Consider the following 21,254-nt stretch of genomic DNA (forward strand, 5'->3'; position numbering starts at 1 on the left):
TTGACAGAAAGAGGTCATATTTATAAGGGCGGAACTTTCAACTTCGGGTTGTTACACACGCCTGATTTTCATTTCCACTGAAGCCGAGGTTGATGGTTCTGCCCATAGCTTCTTGTCATGCACTCAGGACATCCCAAATATTTCACATCCAAAGAATTGTTTTTGAAGTTGCACTTCCTGTTATTTAGGCAACTATGACAGCTGATTCCCAGAAACAGCAAATGAGGTGAATAACCAATGAATCTATTTTTGGTGGTATTAGTTCAGCGTGGTAATGTTGGCAGGACAACAGAAGAAGTCCCTGTTCTCCTTGAAAAGTGTTATGGAATCTTTGATGCTACCTGTCCTCAATTAACATCTCATCCAAAATATGGAACCTCTGAAAATGCAGTACTCAGCATTAAAATGTCAGCCTAGATCACCTGCTAAATTTGGGGAGTAGAACTTGAATGTGTAACTTTCTGATTGGAGATAATGGTACTATCAATTGAACCAAGCTGAAACTCAGTCACAATTATTTTACAGTTATTAATTTTTCAATGCTGATGTCATCACACTGCAGCCAACAGAGCAGTGTGGTAACATAAGAGAGATATCAATATTTTTATCAGAGTACTTTTATGCTATGGTCAAATTCAGCAGAAGATCACTGATATGAGATCCTCACATGCAGCACATACAGCAATATCTGCAATTATATTTTTTTAAATGGATATGTGAGTAATTTCAAGAGCATTATCTCAGGTGAAGGTCAAAAACTACTCAAGCTCTGCCCTCGAGATTTATGACATTACCGGAATCTCTTGATGTAATTAGTTATCATTCTCAAGTATCCATTATTCAGTCTGAGTAGGTAGGGTTGGTACAGCACTATTACATTTAAACTACCATTTGGTTCCAGTCTATATGAGCCAGCTTTGAAATCAGAGATACCACCTTATTCCATGCATTTGCACAATAAAGTAGGGCTCTGCTGCCAAGAAGAGTGGATCATTTATACCTATGAATTCCATTGACTTCATAAGGCGTGTTTGTATGCAATCGATAGCACTCTAGTAATGTATAAGTGACTTAGCATAACTACTCTGGGTGGGAGTAGTTTAGATACCTTTGACATGATGACATGATGCATGCATCAGCAAAGACTATAAAACCCTTTTATTTTCTACAATTGAGATAGTGCTTGCCAGGAACAACAAGAAGATACATTTCTCAAATTGCTGTTGTATTTTGCGAACTTGCCATTCATGCATAATTTTTAAAAGCTTTCACTGAAAATCACTATATTAAAAAATAGAATCTGGATGGAGCATTTAAGGAGGTTAACTGTCTCAGGAGTTGAGCTCTGTTTCCAAGTCTTAAGATTTATTCTTTGGTATAAGGTTTAATTTGTATGCCTCAAGTGTATTACACCCTTCTGAGAATGTTTTTCCCCAGTACAGCTGCTACCTGATTTACTGCCGTTTGCCCGGAGGCTAAATCTATTATCGCTCAAAGTTTGTGTTTTCCTTTTGCAACAAAGATAGTGGATTTTGAATAGTCAAATGTCTGCTGAGCTGGTTCTGCTCATGATGGTGGCTATTTTGACACTGACAGAACTTGTATGGTAAGTTGTCTTTTTTTTTTCTTTGCTTCATTTTTGAGTCTCAGGCTTTTGAGTGGGACCAAAACATGAAAACAGTTAATGATAGGATTGTAAAATATCACCTCATAACATAGTTTGGCAAGATATCTAATGTACTACTGAAAGTATAAAACTGCCTTCCCAGCCACTGCACGCACTTACATCAAAGAACATAATAAGAAGTAGATCAGCATAACTAACTTCTCATTTCTCGATCAGAGTGGCCTTCACCTGAGGCTGAAAGCAAGGCAACATTAGCAGCAATGTTTTTCTTTGGCATATCCTGCTGAAAAAAACACTGCTGCCATATTCAGTACATCCTTCATAGATATCCAGTCAATTAAAAGTCAAAAAATAGTAGTAGAGCAGTGAGATTACATTAACAGGAGAAAAGCTGTTCACAAAATTAAGAATCGCAAGAAAGTAGACCACATTAGTATAGATCATATGTAAAATTTTACATTAACTTAGTTTCCTAGATATAATTTTATAGTTATATTAATTTGTGTAAATTTACATTTACACTAATAACATTATCTAATGTTGTTGCATTGTAAACTATCACTCTCGGTTTTTAAAAAAAAGTGCATTCAGCTTTCTTTGCATTTCATTTTACTATAAAAAATTATAATTTTATTAGTTCATCCTTAGCCAAAGAAGGAAAATGGTATTGAGGAGTGCCAACAAAATTACACTAAGGAGCCATGCAGTGCTCAGGGGTTGTAAATGATCCACCTCCAAGCTCGGTTTGTGTGTTTAATCTTCCACTTAGCACTAGTGTAAATGAAGTGAAAGATACTCACAGGTGAAAGGCATTAAGTAAATCAGAACAAAGATTATCTTTTTGAATTAATATTATGCCACAAGATTTCCTCTTAACTTACCGCCCCCAGATCAATGATGAAACAGTCTCCTTTATTAAAGCTGGCCCAGCTGAGAGGAACTTCTGTTGCTCTGACAACCCTCCTGCCTTTAATATGCAGCAATCTCTGAGCAGAGAGGTCATTTATAATGACATGTGTAAACCCAGAAGCCACACCACCAACCTAAGATAGCAAGAGAAACAAGCAAATGTAAATGGATATTTTATGTGTCATAGGTTATGCTAATATAAAAATAAATTAAGAAGAAACTAATTATGGAAACCAATTTAACAAAAACTATAGGCATTAGTGGAAGTCTTTTTTTCATGTTCAGCTGTAAAAGTCAACATAATTTTGTTTGGTTAGGCCTCAGGTAATCTCAGCTCACAGAACTGGTGAAAATTTACATTCCACCAAGATTCAGTGTTACTGGCCATACTGGCACTTCAAGCAGTCATGCAATGTTGCCAAGATGTTACAAGATAGTCTGCTCCACTAAATCTCAAATTATCAACAGCAGCATCCTCACATATCAAACATTGAACAGCAGCAATAAACAGTTACATACTTGAAGAAGCTGGGAATGAAGAGGCCCTGTAGGACTTTGTACTGTGATACTGCCAGAAGTCATCACAAAATGGTGACATAAGGGAGAAAGAGAGCCCAGATTTGTTGGCCTCATTGGCCATGCTTTGGGGCAGCCTGGCTATATGAGGAAGAGGAGTTGATTCCCACAGTTCCACAAAGAGCAAGGCCTGAGGGGAGATCGAACACCACCTTCACGAGCAATCTGCTTGCAGATACAAAATGCTTTAATGACATCAATAAATCCATCAAGTCAGAGTAGCAACTGGAGAAGGATTCTACAAAGAAAAACAGACGAATACAGCTGAATGGGAAGGCCCTTTGCTCTTCAGTTTGCAACACTTGTTGGATTCAGATAAATTGACATGGGAGCTTCTACTTCACTCTGCCAGGTATCTTCCCATTTACGTGTTACAAATGTAAAACAATACAAAGTATTTCTTTGATACAGTATTTATCTGTCAATAAATGTAAATTATCTTTACGGTGGTACACACTGAAGCCATGGTATGCTGATGGCAGAGGGAGTGAATGTTTCAGCCGCTGGATGGGATGCCGATTAAGCGGGCTGCTTTGTCCTGGATGGAGTCGAGCTTTTTGAATATTGTTGGAGCTGTACTCATCTAGGCAAGTAGAGAATATTCCATCACATTCATGACTTATGTCTTCTGGGTGATAGAGAGGCTTTGTGGAGTTAGGAGGTGAGCCACCGCCGCAGAATACCCAGCCTCTGATCTGCTCCACTAGCCACGGCATTTACATGGCTGGTCCAGTTCACTTTCTGGTGACCCTTAGAATGTTAATGGTGAGGACTTGGCGATGGTAATGGCATTGATTGTCATGGGGAGGTGGTTATGCTTTCTCTTGTTGCAGATAGTCATTGCCTGATACTTGTGTGCATGAATGTCACTGGTCACCTATCAGCCCAAGCCTGGATGTTGTCCAGTTCATGCTCCATGCGGGCATTAACTGCTTCATTAGGAGAATTGCAAGTGGAGTTGAACACTGTGCAATCATAAGCGAACAGCCTCACCCCTGATCTTATCATGGAGGGAAGGACATTGATGAAACAGCTAAAGATAGTTGTACCTCGAATGTTGTCCTGAAGAGATCCTGCAACTATGTCCTCCAATGACCTTTATCTCAAGGGGGACTGCAATACAAAAGTGAGCAAGCGATGCTTCAACTGTAGAAGCCTTGGTCACCCTATCTGAAATACTGTGTTCAGTTTTGGGCTCCACACCTCAGGAAGAATATATTGGCCTTGGAGGAGGTACATTGTAGATTCACAAAAATAATAATCAGATTGAACAGTTACATTATGAGATCAGATTATATAAACTTGGCTTGTATACCTCTGAGCTTAGAAACTTAAGAAGTGATCTGATCAACATGATCAACAAAATGATAAAATAATTTGATAGGTTGACACAAGAGAAACTATTTCCTCTGGTGGGGAAATCTAGAACAAGGAAGCATAATTTTTAAATTAAAGCTTGACCATTTAGGAATGAAATTAGGAAATGTTTTTTTTCACAAAAGGTAATGGAAATCCCCCAAAAAGCTGTGGATGCTGGATCAATTGAAATTTTCAAGTCAGAGATCGATAGATTCTTCTTAGGTAAGAGTTTCAAGGGAGTTAAGATATAGAGTAGCCATGATCTAATAGAAAAGCAGAAGAGGCTCGAGGGGCTGAAAGGTCTACTCCTGTTCTGATGACTTTATCATTGCACCCTGCATGCTTTATAAAATGGCGAAATGTTTTACAAGAACATCGCCATGACTTTTTAAAAACATTAATTCCTGGTATGTGGGCGTCGCTGGCAAGGCCAGCATTTATCACCCATTCCTTGAGAAGGTGGTGGCGAGCCACCTTCTTGAACCGCTGCAGTCCTGGTGAATGTACTCCCATTGTGGTGTTAGAGAAGACGTGCCACGATTTTGACCCAGCGACTATGAAAGAACGATGATATATTTCCAAGTCAGGATGGTGTTTGACTTGGAGGGGAACTTGGACTCTGCCCCTTCAATGTAAAACATATACTTATAGATCAAAACTGGTTGTATAGCCTTTCTCAAAAACATGTAGGAACTCATTGATATTTATTCTTTTTACAAACTTGTGGTTATTTCAGTTTGCATTTCAATTATTAATTCTTTTATGAAGAAACTACTGGAAAAAATCTAAAAATGTAGATTATAAGATAATTAGGATAAGATAATTTGCCGAACTCTGGAAAATTAATAGTGTAAGCATGCAATTATGCTCGAATTTAATAAAACAGGTTATAGGGCTCAATTTTCCCCAGTGATTTGCGCCGTTTTTTTTGAGCAGGCTGCTCTTTTTGGCCTAAGTTAAAAAAAGAGTTTCCCCAATCAATTTGCACCAGTGTAACTCAGTTAGTTACGAGTTTTTTAGATCAGTTTTTTTCAGCCAAAGGGGGCGTAACCAGCCACCCACGCCAATTCTAGTCATTTATGGAAGTTTAGCCAGCTGAGAGTTCTGCTTAGGCCAGCGTATGTGGCCACTCCAGAAAACTCGCAGAGTTAAATAAATTGGCGCAAATAAGGAAATTGGCACAGCAGGTGCCCGGGCACCCACTAAAAGAATTGAAAAACACTTAGCAGTAACTTACCTGCAACCCTGCCCGAAGGCTGTCCAGTCCCATTCTCCCGGTCCGGTCCCACTCTCGGTCCTCAGTTCACACACACACACGAGAGAGAGAGACCCAGGAATTGCAGAAAGGGACCGGGAGACTGGGGACCGAGAATTGGACCGGACCGGGAGTCTGGGGACCGAGAATGGGACCGGACCGGCAAGCCCTTCGGGCGGGACTGGAGGCAAGTTGCTGTTATGTGTTTTTCAATTCTTTTAATGTGTTGGGAGCTGGCTGTATGCTTCACTTTGCAGCCTCAGCTCGCATTGTGTCGCTGGTTACCATGGCAGCCCGATCTTTTTGGTTCAGATCAAAGCTCTGCCCCAAACCTAAAGGACAGGTTAGACCACGCCAAAATGAAGACATCCAATGGGGAAACTTAGAACATTTTTTTTTGGCATACTTGGGCCCCCCAAAAAAAATCGAGCGTAACTCTTCAAGTACGCCAAAAAATAGCTTTGGGGAAAAGTGAGCCCATAATCTTTTCATATTAATTTGCATTCCCTGGTCACACAATTACTTTACCAGTAAGTTATAATACTAATCTAGTTAAGAATTTAATCAGCTTATTTCTTGTAACCACACAGACTAGCTGCTTTGAATGCTGTGTTATCACACCACTATATTTGCGACTGAAAAAGCTTCACACTGCAGCAGAGCACAATCTCAATTGTAACATGAACTTTCATACTGTGGTTTATGCATTTGTAGCTATGTTTTTATTAAAATTACAAATTCATACCACTGGGGTACAATTGACAGGGCAATGACATCAGCATGTTTCAAATTGCACCACTATTATGCCCTCAATCAAGATCTAGGGGCTTATCCATAACAGTTCAATGCTAATACCAACTTCTTCCAAACATTACGGTTCAGGGCTCAGACTTGTTTCATATCAGCAGTTAGGCCCATGCTGTTAAAGTGCACTTTAATGTTGTATCTCATCTTGTTCTAGGTTTGCCTCAAGGCCTCTCCCATTTTGGGGTGGCGCATGAAAAGTCTACACCAAAGGGTTGGTAACAATCAACCAACCAGAACAATGGTACTTGATTAGTCAGGTTGTGTACAGTTTCATTTACGATTCTGTCATTTGGCTTAACCTTTAGTAATGTGTGAAGTGATTTAGAACCAAAACCATCGATTCACTCGTTCATTACATTGGTGCATACCCACGTTTCTGAACCATATTTAATTAATGCATTGTAGAGCCGTACTTTGAGATTGCAACTTATTTTCGATCTCTGTATATTGGATAGAGAGTTCGTTGGTAAGCTGGCAACAGCGATGTGACTACAACAATCAGGAAGACAATTCCCATTGGGGGAAATCATGGCTCATCATTGATTATTAAGGTAGCTGGTATACCCGCCACTGGTTGCACAAAGTTTGAGCCCTGTTGCAAGATCAAGGCTATGATGACTTTTTCTTTGGTCAGCTGAGTTTCTGACATACATAGAAACCTATGACCATGTTTAGGACTGCTCGGCCTGGTTATTCCACCTGGGTGGGTTCACCACCGGAGATGCGGGGGCTTGAATTTGCCTATTGCTCCGATGTCACAGTGACTCCCAATCTATTTTCCTGTGTCGACATTGTTTATCCCCACAAACAATAATGAACCTGGTGCTGTCAGGGACAGAAGATGGATTGGAAGAAGACAAATCTTATTTAATAAAGCAAAAGCACCCTGAGGAGGTAAGGAAAAATTTCAGACTGAGCCAATACCTAAACAAAGAACCTTCTTGGTGCCAGATGAGATGGGAAGGTATCCAATAATAGGCCTTCACCTTCAGTCAGCCTTTTGCAGCTGTCGTAGGGGCTATCATGACTCATCTCCTGGTGGTTCTAGTGATTGGCAATAGCAGTGGCAGAAGTCAGGTTAGTTGTGTGGGTTCATGGGCCCCATCTTTCTCCATCATTTACACACAGTAAGATAGTCTGGGGTTGGGTGGCCTGCTGGCTACCATTGGAGTCTATCATAGAACTTTAGATTTATTGATCTTTGATGTCTCTTCTGCACTTGTGTGCCTGGATGCTTTTTGACTTTTTTTTAAAAAAAACAGAATACACATATTCTGCCCTCATCTTGTAACCACTCTGTTGATATGACTGGTCCACTTAAGCTTCTCATTGATGGCGACCCCAATATGTTGGTGGGGCAATTGGCAATGGTGGTGCCATTGAAGGTCAGGGTAGGTGGTTGGGCTTTTTCTTTGTGAGTTGGTAATTACCTGGCACTTACAAGGTGCAAATGCTACCTGCCATTGTCAGCCTAATCTTATCTGTTGTCCAAGTGTTACTGTAGGTTGGCATGAACTGTTTCATTATTGCAGGATTTGCAAATGCAGTTATTCACAGTGGAATCGTTGGCAAACAGTCTCACTCCTGACCTTATGATGGAGTTAAGGTCATTCATGGAGCATCTGAAGATCGTTGGGCCAAGAATCTTGTCCCAAGGAATTCCTGCAGCAATATCCTGGGGCTACAATTATTGGCTTCTGACAATCATGGTTATCTTCCTGTGAGCTAGGTATGACTTCAGCCACCGGACTAGAAATAAACTAAAATAAATATAACGTTGTCATGCAAAGATAATTAGAAATGGTTCCACAAACCAGGAAGGTCCTATGCTTCGCTTTATGCGGAGTTAGTTCATCATGGTCAGGACAGCAGTGGGAGCACTATACTGGCATCGTTGCCCCTAGAGTAGAAATAATCAGACAGCCATTCTGCTCCTTATCATTATCCAGCCACTTTTGTTGGAAAGTACTAAAAGATTTTGGGAATTTTTGTAAGAAATCGTGTGTTGGAAGAAATAACGAGATAAATAAGTTTCTTCAGATTGGTGTTAGAATTACTGGATAGATGTTTAGAATTTGCTTGTGTTTTTGATAGTCTGATGTTAGTTTTGCATAGCTAGAGCTACTTGAACAGTGTGAACATAAATAACTGATTGCATGCAGCTACAGTCATCTGAAGGCCAAGAATGGCATGTCTGACACCAAACTTGGGAGGATAAGAACAGGAGAGATAGGAGGAAATCAGATGCCTTCAAAAAAAGTATAAACAGGAAAGACATATGAAGGGGAGGGTTTTTCATCTGAGAGTTGAGACAAAGAATTCGACATATCATTGGCACCTTGATTTGGGAAGAGCACTGATAGGTTAAATGGTCCTGTCCATTAGTTTCTCCAGGCCTATCCCTAAAAAGAGAATAAAAGGAGATATCTAAAGAACTTTTTAAGGCAGACGGTGCAAAGAACTGTTCACGCCACCAGTCATCTCTCTGATCAGGACCAATACTAGCTGCTTGTCACGGTCATATGTCTACCATGTCTATACTGATTATGTGTAGTGTTTGACTATATATTTGAACTATCGCACCTTAATAAAATGCCTTATGCCTCTAAGACCCTTTTGGGTAATGGCCTATGACTCTTAAGATCCTGTGGGTAATCTGTGTCTGACCCGTGATCCAAATCTTACATACCAGCTTCAAGGAAAGTAAATGATTGTCTATAACCCTGAATTAATTACCTGCTAAAGGAGCGGGGTTTGTTAAACTGACTGTTCAATGGAATGTTGGGAAGGTTGATCACACTCGAAAAGTCTTATAAAGCAGACTGTCGAGAAGGATAAAACAAAGACAGGCTAGACCTTGAAAGTCTGTGAGGTGCTGTTGTAAAGATCAAATGCTGGAAAATGAACCTGTTTCAAACCATGGGAAAGAGAATGTGAAAAAGTACCAACAGCGTGGTTATGCCATCATGGGTATAAAACCAGCCTTTTTAGTAAGGTCGAGGAGACAGTCCAGAGACAGTCCAGACAAACACCACGCAGGATGTTGATGGATTGTTAACCTCAGTCACCCAAAGCAGAAGAATTGGCCAATTGTGAGTTTTAATTTGTACTTCTAATTAAGGTTGTATGAATCTCTCTGTAAAACATTAGTATTTTAATGTTAAGAAAACCAATTAGTTAGAAAAGTTTAAAGCCTTGGTTGTTCTTGCCGCTGATTACCCTAAAGAGTAAAGAGAGTCAAAACAAAACTGCACCAGGACATATGGATGTGGATATTAGATGAAGACAAGATCTGGTAAGCTGCGATGGCCCCTACAAATAGCCAGTCAACACGAATTGTCTTGATTCACATATGAAGAATGACCACACATGGAAAAGAAGAATAGACGGGGCGGGAATTAGGAACGAGTTCTTAGAATATCAGAAATATTTTATCCAGTTGTTCCAACTTTACGGCTTAACTGACAAGCTATTATGTGTTTATGTAATAATGCAGGTAGTTAATTTGTGTTTCACTCATTCGTATGCTTTGAAAAAGGGATTTTATAGCATGCAATAAATAACTAATAATTAGTCGATGGAAGTATTGGCACCGGTGGATAAATTTGGAGAGCAAAGTACAAAACAAATGACAGAATCACTTGCTGCATACATGGTTATCCAGGACGGGTAAAGTGTCCTGGAGCTCCCACATAGAACAAGGTGCATGTGCAATTGGTCCCAGCTGACCTGCCACCCGTCCCCTCCAAGCAGCATGGTGTGCCTGTCCCGCGCAGCCCGGTACCAGCTTTTCAGGCCAGAAATTCACACGTGCACGAAACTTTGGAATGGGCTGTGCAACCTGTTAAAGGGACCGTGCACGTCAACAAAAATTAGAGGAAAATTGCGTGCCATGGTAGTCAATCCACTGGCCTCTACATTACAGAGACCCTGACCACAAACACTGAACTCCCAAAATCTAAAAAAAAACTAAAACACAGACTGTTATGTATGCAACCCTAGGCAACTTGTGTCATACCGCCACCTGAGGGCATATCTGTTAGAGTCCCATGGGATCCCAGCATTTAATTAAAGGAGTTTAATTAAAGGAGCTAAGGTCACAATTATTCATTGTCTACAGTACTCAGTTGCATTACTTTATTGTGAGCTTAACAACTGGCGACGAGATAATGAACAATCATGCGAAAATGCAGAGAACTGTTGGTATCCTGGAGAAATTCTCAGAAGGGGACGATTGGGAGGCCTTCGTGGAGTGACTCGACCAATACTTCATGGCGAACGAGCTGGAAGGGGACGAGAACGCTGCCAAACAAAGGGTGATCCTCCTCACCGTCTGTGGGGCAACAACCTATGGCCTCATGAAGAATCTTCTAGCTCCGGTGAAACCAACAACCAAATCGTATGAAGAACTGTGTACGCTGGTCCGGGAGCACCTAAATCCGAAGGAAAGCGTAATGATGGCAAGGTATCGATTTTACACGTGTCAATGTTTGAAGGCCAGGAAGTGACGAGCTACGTTGCCGAACTAAGGCGCCTTGCAGGACATTGCGAATTCGATGGATTCCTTGAGCAAATGCTAAGAGACTTCTTCGTGCTTGGCATTAGCCATGAGGTTATCCTTCGCAAACTATTGACTGTTGAAACACCGAACCTGAGCAAAACCATAACGATAGCCCAGGCATTTATGTCCACCAGCGATAACACCAAACAAATTTCGCAGCATAAAGCGGTTTTGGCAAGTACTGTACAAAAAGTCACGTCGTTTTCAGGCAGGAATGCATATGACAGAACGTACACCCTGCAGCTGCATGACCTCAGATGACCCAGAGTCCATCATCAAATGTTAATGCGAGGCAGTTAACACCTTGTTGGTGCTGCGGAGGTGATCATCGAGCCCATCAATGCCGCTTCAAACACTATGTGTGCAAAGGCTGTGGAACAATGGGACACCTCCAGCGAATGTGCAGACGAGCTGCAAATCTTGCAAACCACCACATTGCAGAGAAGGATCGATCCATGGCAGATTAGGCTCAACTAGAGACTCGAACCGAGGAGGCAGAAGTGTACGGGGTACACACCTTCACCACGAAATGTCCACTGATCGTGCTAAAAGTCGAACTGGACGGAATTCCAGTATCCATGGAACTGGACACGGTTGCGAGTCAGTCTATCATGAGCAAAAAGGCCTTCGACAGGCTGTGGTGCAACAAGGCACACAGGCCCAAGCTTAGCCCCATTCATACCAAGCTAAGAACTTACACTAAAGAGCTGGTACCCTGTTACTGGCAGCGCAGCAGTAAAAGTCTCCTATGATGGAGCAGTGCACGAACTCCCACGATGGATTGTACCAGGAGATGACCCCACACTGTTTGGCAGAAGCTGGCTGGGAATAATCCTCTGGAACTGGGTTGACATCTGAGCACTTTCGTCCGTCGACAATGCCTCGTGTCCGGGTTCTGAGCAAATTCCCGTCATTATTTGAGCCAGGCATTGAAAGTTTCTCGGGGGCGAAGGTGCAGATCCACTTGGTTCCCGGTAAATGATCCATCCACCACAAGGCACGGGCGGTGCCATATATGATGTAAGAGAAAGTGGAAATTGAGCTGGACAGGCTGCAGTGAGAAGGCATCATCACGCCGGTGGAGTTCAACGAGTGGGTCAGTTTGATTGTTCCAGTTCTCAAAGGCGATGGCATGGTCAGAATTTGTGGGGACTATAAAGTAACGATTAACCGTTTTTCGCTACAGAACTAGTACCCGCTACCCAAGGCAGATGACGCATTTGCGACCCTGGCTGGAGGAAAGTTGTTCACCAAGTTAGACCTGACCTTGGCCTACATGATGCAGAAGCTGGCGGAATCTTCGAAAGGCCTCATCTGCATCAACACGCACAAAAATCTGTTCATCTACAATAGATGCCCGTTTGGGATTCGATCGTCCACGACAATTTTCCAAAGGAACATGGAGAACCTCCTAAAGTCGGTTCCACTCACCGTGGTTTTCGAAGGCGACATACTGGTCACAGGTGGGGACACCATCGAACACTTGAAGAACCTGGAAGAGGTTCTAATTCGGCAATATAGCGTGGGACTCAGATTGAAATGCTCAAAGTGTATTTTCCTGACACCAGAGGTTGAGTTCTTAGGGAGAAGAATCGCGGAAGACGGCATCAGACCCACCGACGCCAAGACGCAGGCCATCAAGAACGCGCCGAGACCACAAAAGATGACGGAGTTGCGGCGTTCCTGGGACTCCTCAATTATGTTGGTGATTTCCTACCCGGGTTAAGCACCTTGCTAGGACCCCTACATGTGCTGCTACGCAAGGGAGATGACTGGGTATGGGGGAAATCACAAGAGGCTGCTTTTGAGAAAGCCAGAAATCTGTTATGTTCCAACAAACTGCTTGTCCTGTATAATCCATGTAAACATTTAGTGCTATATTGCGATGCGTCTTCATACAGGGCCGGGTGTGTGTTACAACAAGCAAACCAATCGGGAACATTGCAACCGGTCACCTATGCGTCCAGGAGTTTGTCCAAGGCCGAAAGGGCCGATGGCATGATTGAAAAAGAAGCTCTGGCATGCAGTTACAAGGTGAAAAATTGCACCAATGTTTGTTTGGTTTTAAGTTTGAGTTAGAAACTGGCCATAAGCCACTCATATCGCTATTGTCAGAGAGCAAAGGGATTAATACCAATGCCTCCGCCCGCATTCAAAGATTGGTGCTCACGCTATCTGCACACAACTATGTAATCCGCCACAAACCAGGCACCGAGAACTGCGCTGATGCTCTCAGTCAACTACCATTGCCAGCCACCGAGGTGGAAATGGCACAGCCTGCAGATTTGCTCTTGATGATGGATGCATTTAAAAATGAAAAGTCACCCGTTACGGCCCGCCAGATCAGGACCTGGACCAGCCAGGATCCTTTACTGTACCTTGTAAAAAACTGTGTCATAGAAACATAGAAACATAGAAAATAGGTGCAGGAGTAGGCCATTCGGCACTTCGAGCCTGCACCACCATTCAATAAGATCATGGCTGATCATTCCCTCAGTACTCCTTTCCTGCTTTCTCTCCAGACCCCTTGATCTCTTTAGCCGTAAGGGCCAGATCTAACTCCCTCTTGAATATATCCAATGAGCAGGCATCAACAACTCTTTGCGGCAGGGAATTCCACAGGTTAACAACTCTCTGAGTGAAGAAGTTTCTCCTCATCTCAGTCCTAAATAGCCTACCCCTTTATCCTAAGACTATGTCCCCTGGTTCTGGACTTCCCCAACATCGGGAACATTCTTCCCGCATCTAACCTGTCCAGTCCCATCAGAATCTTATACATTTCTATGAGATCCCCTCTCATCCTTCTAAACCCCAGTGAATAAAGGCCCAGTCGATCCAGTCTCTCCTCATATGTCAGTCCAACCATCACTGGAATCAGTCTCGTGAAGCTTCACTGCACTCTTTCAATCGTCCTTCCTCAGATTAGGAGACCAAAACTTAACACAATATTGCAGGTGAGGTCTCACCAAGACTCTGTACAACTGCAGTAAGACCTCCCTGCTCCTATACTCAAATCCCCTAGCTATGAAGGCCAACATACCATTTGCCTTCTTCACCGCCTGCTGTACCTGCATGCCAACTTTCAATGACTGATGAACCATGACACCCAGGTCTCGTTGCACCTCCCCTTTTCCTAATCTGCCGCCATTCAGATAATATTCTGCCTTCGTGTTTTTGCCCCCAAAATGGATAACCTCACATTTATCCACATTATACTGCATCTGCCATGCATTTGCCCACTCACCTAACCTGTCCAAGTCACCCTGCAGCCTCTTAGCATCCTCCTCACAGCTCACACCGCCACCCAGTTTAGTGTCATCTGCAAACGTGGAGATATTACACTCAATTCCTTCATCTAAATGGTTAATGTATATTGCAAAGAGCTGGAGTCCCAGCACTGAGCCCTGCGGCACTCCACTCATCACTGTCTGCCATTCTGAAAAGGACCCATTTATCCTGACTCTCTGCTTCCTGTCTGCCAACCAGTTCTCTATCCACATCAGTACATTACCACCAATACAATGTGCTTTGATTTTGCACATCAATCTCGTGTCAAAAGCCTTTTGAATGTCCAAATACACCACATCCACTGGTTCTCCCTTGTCCACTCTGCTAGTTGCATCCTCAAAAAATTCCAGAAGATTCGTCAAGCATGATTTCCCTTTTATAAATCCATGCTGACTTGGACCGATCCTGTCACTGCTTTCCAATGCGCTGCTATTTCATCCTTAATGATTAGTGGGGAAAATGTTGGAACCACTGATGTCAGGCTAACCGGTCTACAATTACCTGTTTTCTCTCTCCCTCCTTTTTTAAAAAGTGGCAATACATTAGCTACCCTCCAGTCCATAGGAACTGATCTCGAGTCGATAGACTGTTGGAAAATGACCAATGCATCCACTATTTCTAGGGCCACCTCCTTAAGTACTCTGGGATGCAGACTCTCTGGCCCCGGGGATTTATCGGCCTTCTATCCCATCAATTTCCCGAACACAATTTCCCGCCTAATAAGGATATCCTTCAGTTCCTCCTTCTCACTCGACCCACTGTTCCCTAGTACATCCAGAAGGTTATTTGTGTCTTCCTTCGTGAAGAAAGAACCAAAGTATTTGTTCAATTGGTCTGTCATTTCTTTGTTTCCCATTATAAATTCACCTTAATCTGACTGCAAGGGACCTACGTTTGTCTTCACTAATCTTTTTCTCTTCACATATTTATAGAAGCTTTTGCAGTCAATTTTTATGTTCCCTACAAGCTTCCTCTTGTATTCTATTTTCCCCCTCTTAATTAAACCCTTAGTCCTTCTTTGTTGAATTCTAAATTTCTCCCAGTCCTCAGCTTTGTTGCTTTGTCCAGCCAATTTATATGCCTCTTCCTTGGTTTTAACACTATCCTTAATTTCCCTTGTCAGCCACGGTTGAGCCACCTTCCGTGTTTTATTTTTACTCCAGACAGGGATGTACAATTGCTGAATTTCCTCCATGTGATCTTTAAATATTTGCCATTGCTTATCCATCGTCAACCCTTCAAGTGTCCTTTGCCAGTCTATTCTAGCCAATTCACGCCTCATATCGTCGAAGTTACCTTTCCTTAAGTTCAGGACCCTAGTTTCCGAATTAACTGTGTCACTCTCCATCTTGATAAAGAATTCTCCCATATTATGGTCACTCTTCTCCAAGAGGCCTCGCACAACAAGATTGCTAATTAGTCTCTTCTCATTACACATCACCCAGTCTAGGATGGCCAGCTCTCTAGTTGGTTCCTCGATATATTGGTCTAGAAAACCATCCCTAATACACTCCAGGAAATCCTCCTCCACCGCATTGCTACCAGTTTGGTCAGCCCAATCAATATGTAGATTAAAGCCGCCCATGATAACTGCTGTAATTTTATTGCACACATCCCTTATTTCTTGTTTGATGCTGTCCCCAACCTCACTACTCCTGTTTGGTGGTCTGTACACAACTCCCACTAGCGTTTTCTGCCCTTTGGTATTCCGCAGCTCCACCCATACCAATTCCACACGATCCGGGCTAATGTCCCTCCTTACTATTGCATTAATTTCCTCTTTAGCCAGCAATGCCACCCTGCCTCCTTTTCCTCTCTGTCTATCCTTCCTAAATGTTGAATATCCCTGGATGTTGAGTTCCCAGCCTTGGTCCATGGGAGCTGGTCCAGCGACCCAGCGGAGATGTATGAAGAGATCAAGCCGTTCCAGCGGCGCAAAGACAAAATGTCCATACAGGCGGACTGTCTTTTGTGAGGCAACTGCATGGTCTTGCCGAAGAAAGCCGGGGAAACGTTCATACGTGACCTACAAGTACCCATCCGTGCACAGTAATGATGAAAGCCATAGCCAGATCCCATGTGTGGTGGCCCGGCATCGACTCAGATTCAGAGTCATGCGTGCGCCAATACAACACTTGCTCTCAACTGAACAATGCACCCAGAGAGGCACTGCTAAGTTTGTGGTCATGGCCCTCCAAACCGTGGTCCAGGATCCACGTGGACTTTGCGGGTCCGTTTCTAGGCAAAATGTTTTTGGTTGTTGTGGATATAAATTGGCTAGAAAAAGCAACAAACCTGAGGACTGGGAGAAATTTAGAATTCAACAGAGGAGGACTAAAGGTTTAATTAAAAAGGGAGAAAATATAGTACGAGAAGAAGCTTGCAGGGAACATAAAAACTGACTGCAAATGCTTCTATAAATATGTGAAGAGAAAAAGATTGGTGAAGACAAACGTAGGTCCCTTGCAGTCGGATTCAGATGAATTTATAATGGTGAACAAAGAAATGGCAGACCAATTGAACAAATATTTCGGTTCTGTCTTCACGAAGGAAGACACAAATAACCTTCCAAATGTACTAGGGGATAGTGGGTCTAGTGAGAAGGAGGAATTGTGTTAGGGAAATTGATGGGCTTGAAGGCCGATAAATCCCCGGGGCCTGATAGTCTGCATCCCAGAGTACTTAAGGAAGTGGCCCTAGAAATAGTGGATGCATTGGTGATTATTTTCCAACAGTCTATCGACTCTGGATCAGTTCCCATGGACTGGAGGGTTGCTAATGTAACACCACTTTTTAAAAAAGGAGGGAGACAAAACTGGTAATTATAGACCAGTTAGCCTGACATCAGTAGTGGGGAAAATGTTGGAATCAATCATTAAGGATGAAATAGCAGCACATTTGGAAAGCAGTGACAGGATCGGTCCAAGTCAGCATGGATTTATGAAAGGGAAATCATGCTTGACGAATCTTCTGGAATTTTTTGAGGATGTAACTAGCAGAGTGGACAAGGGAGAACCAGTGGATGTGGTGTATTTGGACATTCAAAAGGCTTTTGACAAGGTCCCGCACAAGAGATTGGTGTGCAAAATCAAAGCGCGTGGTATTGGGGGTAATGTACTGACGTGGATAGAGAACTGGTTGGCAGACAGGAAGCAGAGAGTTGGGATAAACGGATCCTTTTCAGAATGGCAGGCAGTGACTCGTGGAGTGCCGCAGGGCTCAGTGCTGGGACCCCAGCTCTTTACATTAACGATTTAGATGAAGGAATTGAGTGTAATATCTCCAAGTTTGCAGATGACACTAAACTGGGTTGCGGTGTGAGCTGTGAGGAGGACGCTAAGAGGCTGCAGGGTAACTTGGACAGGTTAGGTGAGTGGGCAAATGCATGACAGATGCAGTATAATGTGGATAAATGTGAGGTTATCCATTTGGGTCAAAAACATGAAGGCAGAATATTATCTGAATGGCAGCAGATTAGGAAAAGGGGAGGTGCAACGAGACCTGGGTGTCATGGTTCATCAGTCATTGAAAGTTGGCATGCAGGTACAGCAGGCAGTGAAGAAGGCAAATGGTATGTTGGCCTTCATAGCTAGGGGATTTGAGTATAGGAGCAGGGAGGTCTTACTGCAGTTGTACAGAGTCTTGGTGAGGCCTCACCTGGAATATTGTGTTCAGTTTTGGTCTCATAATCTGAGGAAGGACGTTCTTGCTATTGAGGGAGTGCAGCGAAGGTTCACCAGATTGATTCCAGGGATGGCTGGACTGATATATGAGAAGAGACTGGATTAACTGGGCCTTTATTCACTGGAGTTTAGAAGGATGCGAGGGAACCTCATAGAAACATAGAAGATTCTGACAGGTCTGGACAGGTTAGATGCGGGAAGAATGTTCCCGATGTTGGGGAAGTCCAGAACCAGGGGACCTAGTCTTAGGATAAGGGTTAGGCCATTTTAGGACTGAGATGAGGAGAAACTTCTTCACTCAGAGAGTTATTAACCTGTGGAATTCCCTGCCACAGAGAGTTAATTGGATATATTCAAGAGGGAGTTAGATATGGCCCTTACGGCTAAAGAGATCAAGGGGTTTGGAGAGAAAGCAGCAAAGAGGTACGGAGGGAATGATCAGCCATGATCTTATTGAATGGCAGTGCAGGCTTGAAGGGCCTACTCCTGCACTTATTTTCTATGTTTCTATGTTTCTATGCTTATTCAAAATGGATTGAATGTGTACTAATGTCTGTAAGCACGTCCACTACCACCATCAAAAGCCTACGAGCCATGTTCGCCATGCACGGCCTGCCTGATGTCCTTGTCCAGTGCTGAATTCTAGTAATTCAAGACCCGCAATGGGATCAAGCACATCACATCTGCCCCGTTCAAGCCCGCATCCAATGGCCAGGCAGAACGGGCAGTCCAAACCATCAAGCAAAGCTTGAAACTTGTGTTGGAAAGCTCCCTGCAGACCCGCCTGTCCTGAGTCCTGCTCAGCTATTGCACCAGACCCCACACACTCACCGTGATTCACCCAGCTGAGCTGCTCATGAAAAGGGTGCTCAAAACTAGGCTCTCTCTTGTCCACCCTGATTTCCATGATCATGTCGAGGGCAGGTGGCATCAACAAAGCATGTATCATGATCACACAAACTTATCATGTGATATTGAAATCAATGACCCTGTATTTGTACTCAACTATGGACATGGTCCCAAATGGCTTGCTGGCACCGTCATAGCCAAAGAAGGGAGTAGGATGTTTTCAGGTCAAACTTGCTAATGGACTAACTTGCAGAAAGCATTTGGACCAAACCAAACTGCGATTCACAAACAGCCACGAGGAACCCGAAGAGGACACCACCAACTTCAACCCTCCAACACACACACAAGTGGCAACCGAAATCATGGTCGACCACGAAGCTGAACTCACCATCCCCAGCAGCCCTGCAAGGCCAGCTGCCCAGCAGTCCAGCAAAGAATCAACCATCTTATCCACACCTGCATTTGTACCGAGACGATCGACAAGGGAGCGAAAAGCCCCAGATCGTCTCACCCTGTAAATAAATGTACTATTGACTTGGGAAGGGAGTGCTGTTATGTATGCAACCCTAGGCAACCTGTAGCACACTGCCACCAGAGGGCCTACCTATTGGAGTCCCAAGGGATCCTAGCATCACTTGTGAGCGCTGTATATAAGCGGGCCTCCCATGCTGTACCAACACTCTGGAGTTAGAATAAAGGAACTAAGGTCACACTTACTCATTGTCTACAGTACTCGGGCGCATTACTTTATTATGAGCTTAACACGGATCTTTAAAATTCAAAGAAAGTGACCACTGTAAAACTGAGATACTAAAATAGTGTAAAGTTAACTAAAGGTACTGGACATCTGTATATATCAATCTAAAACACAATGGAAACTGCCAGCAAGTGAATTCCAACAGTGAAAAACGAACAATTTAATAAAACAAATGAAGGTACTAATGACCGGCACACAGGAAGAAGTCTGCTGATAATTTGGAAACACTGCGATATCTACCTTGTACTTAAGTCCTCCCTTGAAATAGCCAACAAACGTGTTGGATTCGTAATCCTGCAGCTCTCGGTACTGAACAGGTTTCCCTTGCAGATAGTCATCCATCTGCACAGTAAAAATCGCAGCAGCGCTGCTTTCATCCTGAGAGCACTCTTTGCCTAAAGGGAAATACACCAAATATTATCGCCGTGTCGTATTACAAAATATAAAATCAATATATAAAGAGTTTAACTCAGCCTCACCTAACCAAAAATGTAGATTGTAAGAGAAGTTGTTTTTATTTACTCTGGTTTGCATCACCAGGTAAGCGTCTCCTGTATAGAAATTGCCATATAAACTTTGTGGAACTGGCACCAGCTCCAAACGTTCCACTCTCCAGACCTGGGTCCCTGCCTTTTTCCCAGCATTTGCAAACTCCTTGTGGTACAGAACCATCCTTCGCTCTCCGATCCTGCTGAGTGAGAAGCCCGCAACGATCGAACTCTTGCAAAACTTCAGTGCAGCGCTGAGTAAACTCTGGGTTTTAAGGAAATGAGGGGGCGTGTGAGAGCACGTGATGCCATGACAGCCTGTAAAATACAGAACTGAGCTGCTGAGCAAAAGAGCCGCAAATGAGCGATTAAGCAATAGATTTCAACTGGAGACGATTGCTCAGTGTGCTCACCATTCGTGCTTATGAGTCGTTTGAAATTAAGGCACTCAGTGTGACTTGCCGAGACTGAAGCATGGTTTGGCAAACTCTTCTGAAACAACTTTTTCCCGATAGTGTGTTTATTCAGATTCTAGAAGGATACAGAATCATAGAAGTTGAGCTATCCTGCCGAATCCAACTTTCCAGCTCTTGGTCCGCAGCCTTGCAGGTTACAGCACTTCAAGTGCACATCCAAGGACTTTTAAAATGCTATGAGGGTTTCTGCCTCTACCAGCCTTTCAGGCAACGAGTTCCAGACCCCCACCACCCTCTGGGTGAAAACATTTCCCCTGAAATCCCCTCTAATCCTCCTACCAATTACTTTAAATGTATACTCCTGAGTTTTGGCCTCTCTGCAAAGGGAAATAGCTCCTTCCTATCCACTCTATCTCGGCCCCTCATAATTTTATACACCTCAATACGGTCTCCTCTCACCTCCTCCGTTCCAAAGAAAACAACCCCAGCCTATCCAATCTTTCCTCATAGCTAATATTCACCAGTCCAGGCAACATCCTAATAAATCCTCTCTTTACCCTCTCTAGTGCAATCAAATGTTTCCTGGAATGTGGTGACCAGAACTGCAAGCAGTACTCTAGCAGTGGACTAACTATTGTTTTATACAGTTCAAGCATAACCTCCCTGCTCTTGTATTCTA

At 43.2% G+C, this 21,254-nt stretch overlaps 1 protein-coding gene across 1 annotated transcript in view; it reads right to left on the bottom strand.

The window, feature by feature from the left end:
• The window catches only part of scin (scinderin), a 228,983-nt gene extending 208,589 nt beyond the window's left edge, over positions 1-20,394 (bottom strand). The window contains exons 1-3 of the mRNA XM_070881019.1: positions 20,151-20,394; positions 19,912-20,066; positions 2,509-2,670 (exon numbers count right to left, since the gene is read on the bottom strand). Of these exons, the coding sequence (XP_070737120.1) occupies positions 2,509-2,670; positions 19,912-20,066; positions 20,151-20,343 (510 nt within the window). The 5' untranslated portion in view covers positions 20,344-20,394. The remainder of the gene's footprint in view (positions 1-2,508; positions 2,671-19,911; positions 20,067-20,150) is intronic.
• Between the last annotated feature and the right edge of the window lie 860 nt (positions 20,395-21,254).

The sequence above is a fragment of the Pristiophorus japonicus genome, chromosome 5 (genome assembly GCF_044704955.1).
Source record: "Pristiophorus japonicus isolate sPriJap1 chromosome 5, sPriJap1.hap1, whole genome shotgun sequence".
Classification (NCBI taxonomy): Eukaryota; Metazoa; Chordata; class Chondrichthyes; family Pristiophoridae; genus Pristiophorus; species Pristiophorus japonicus.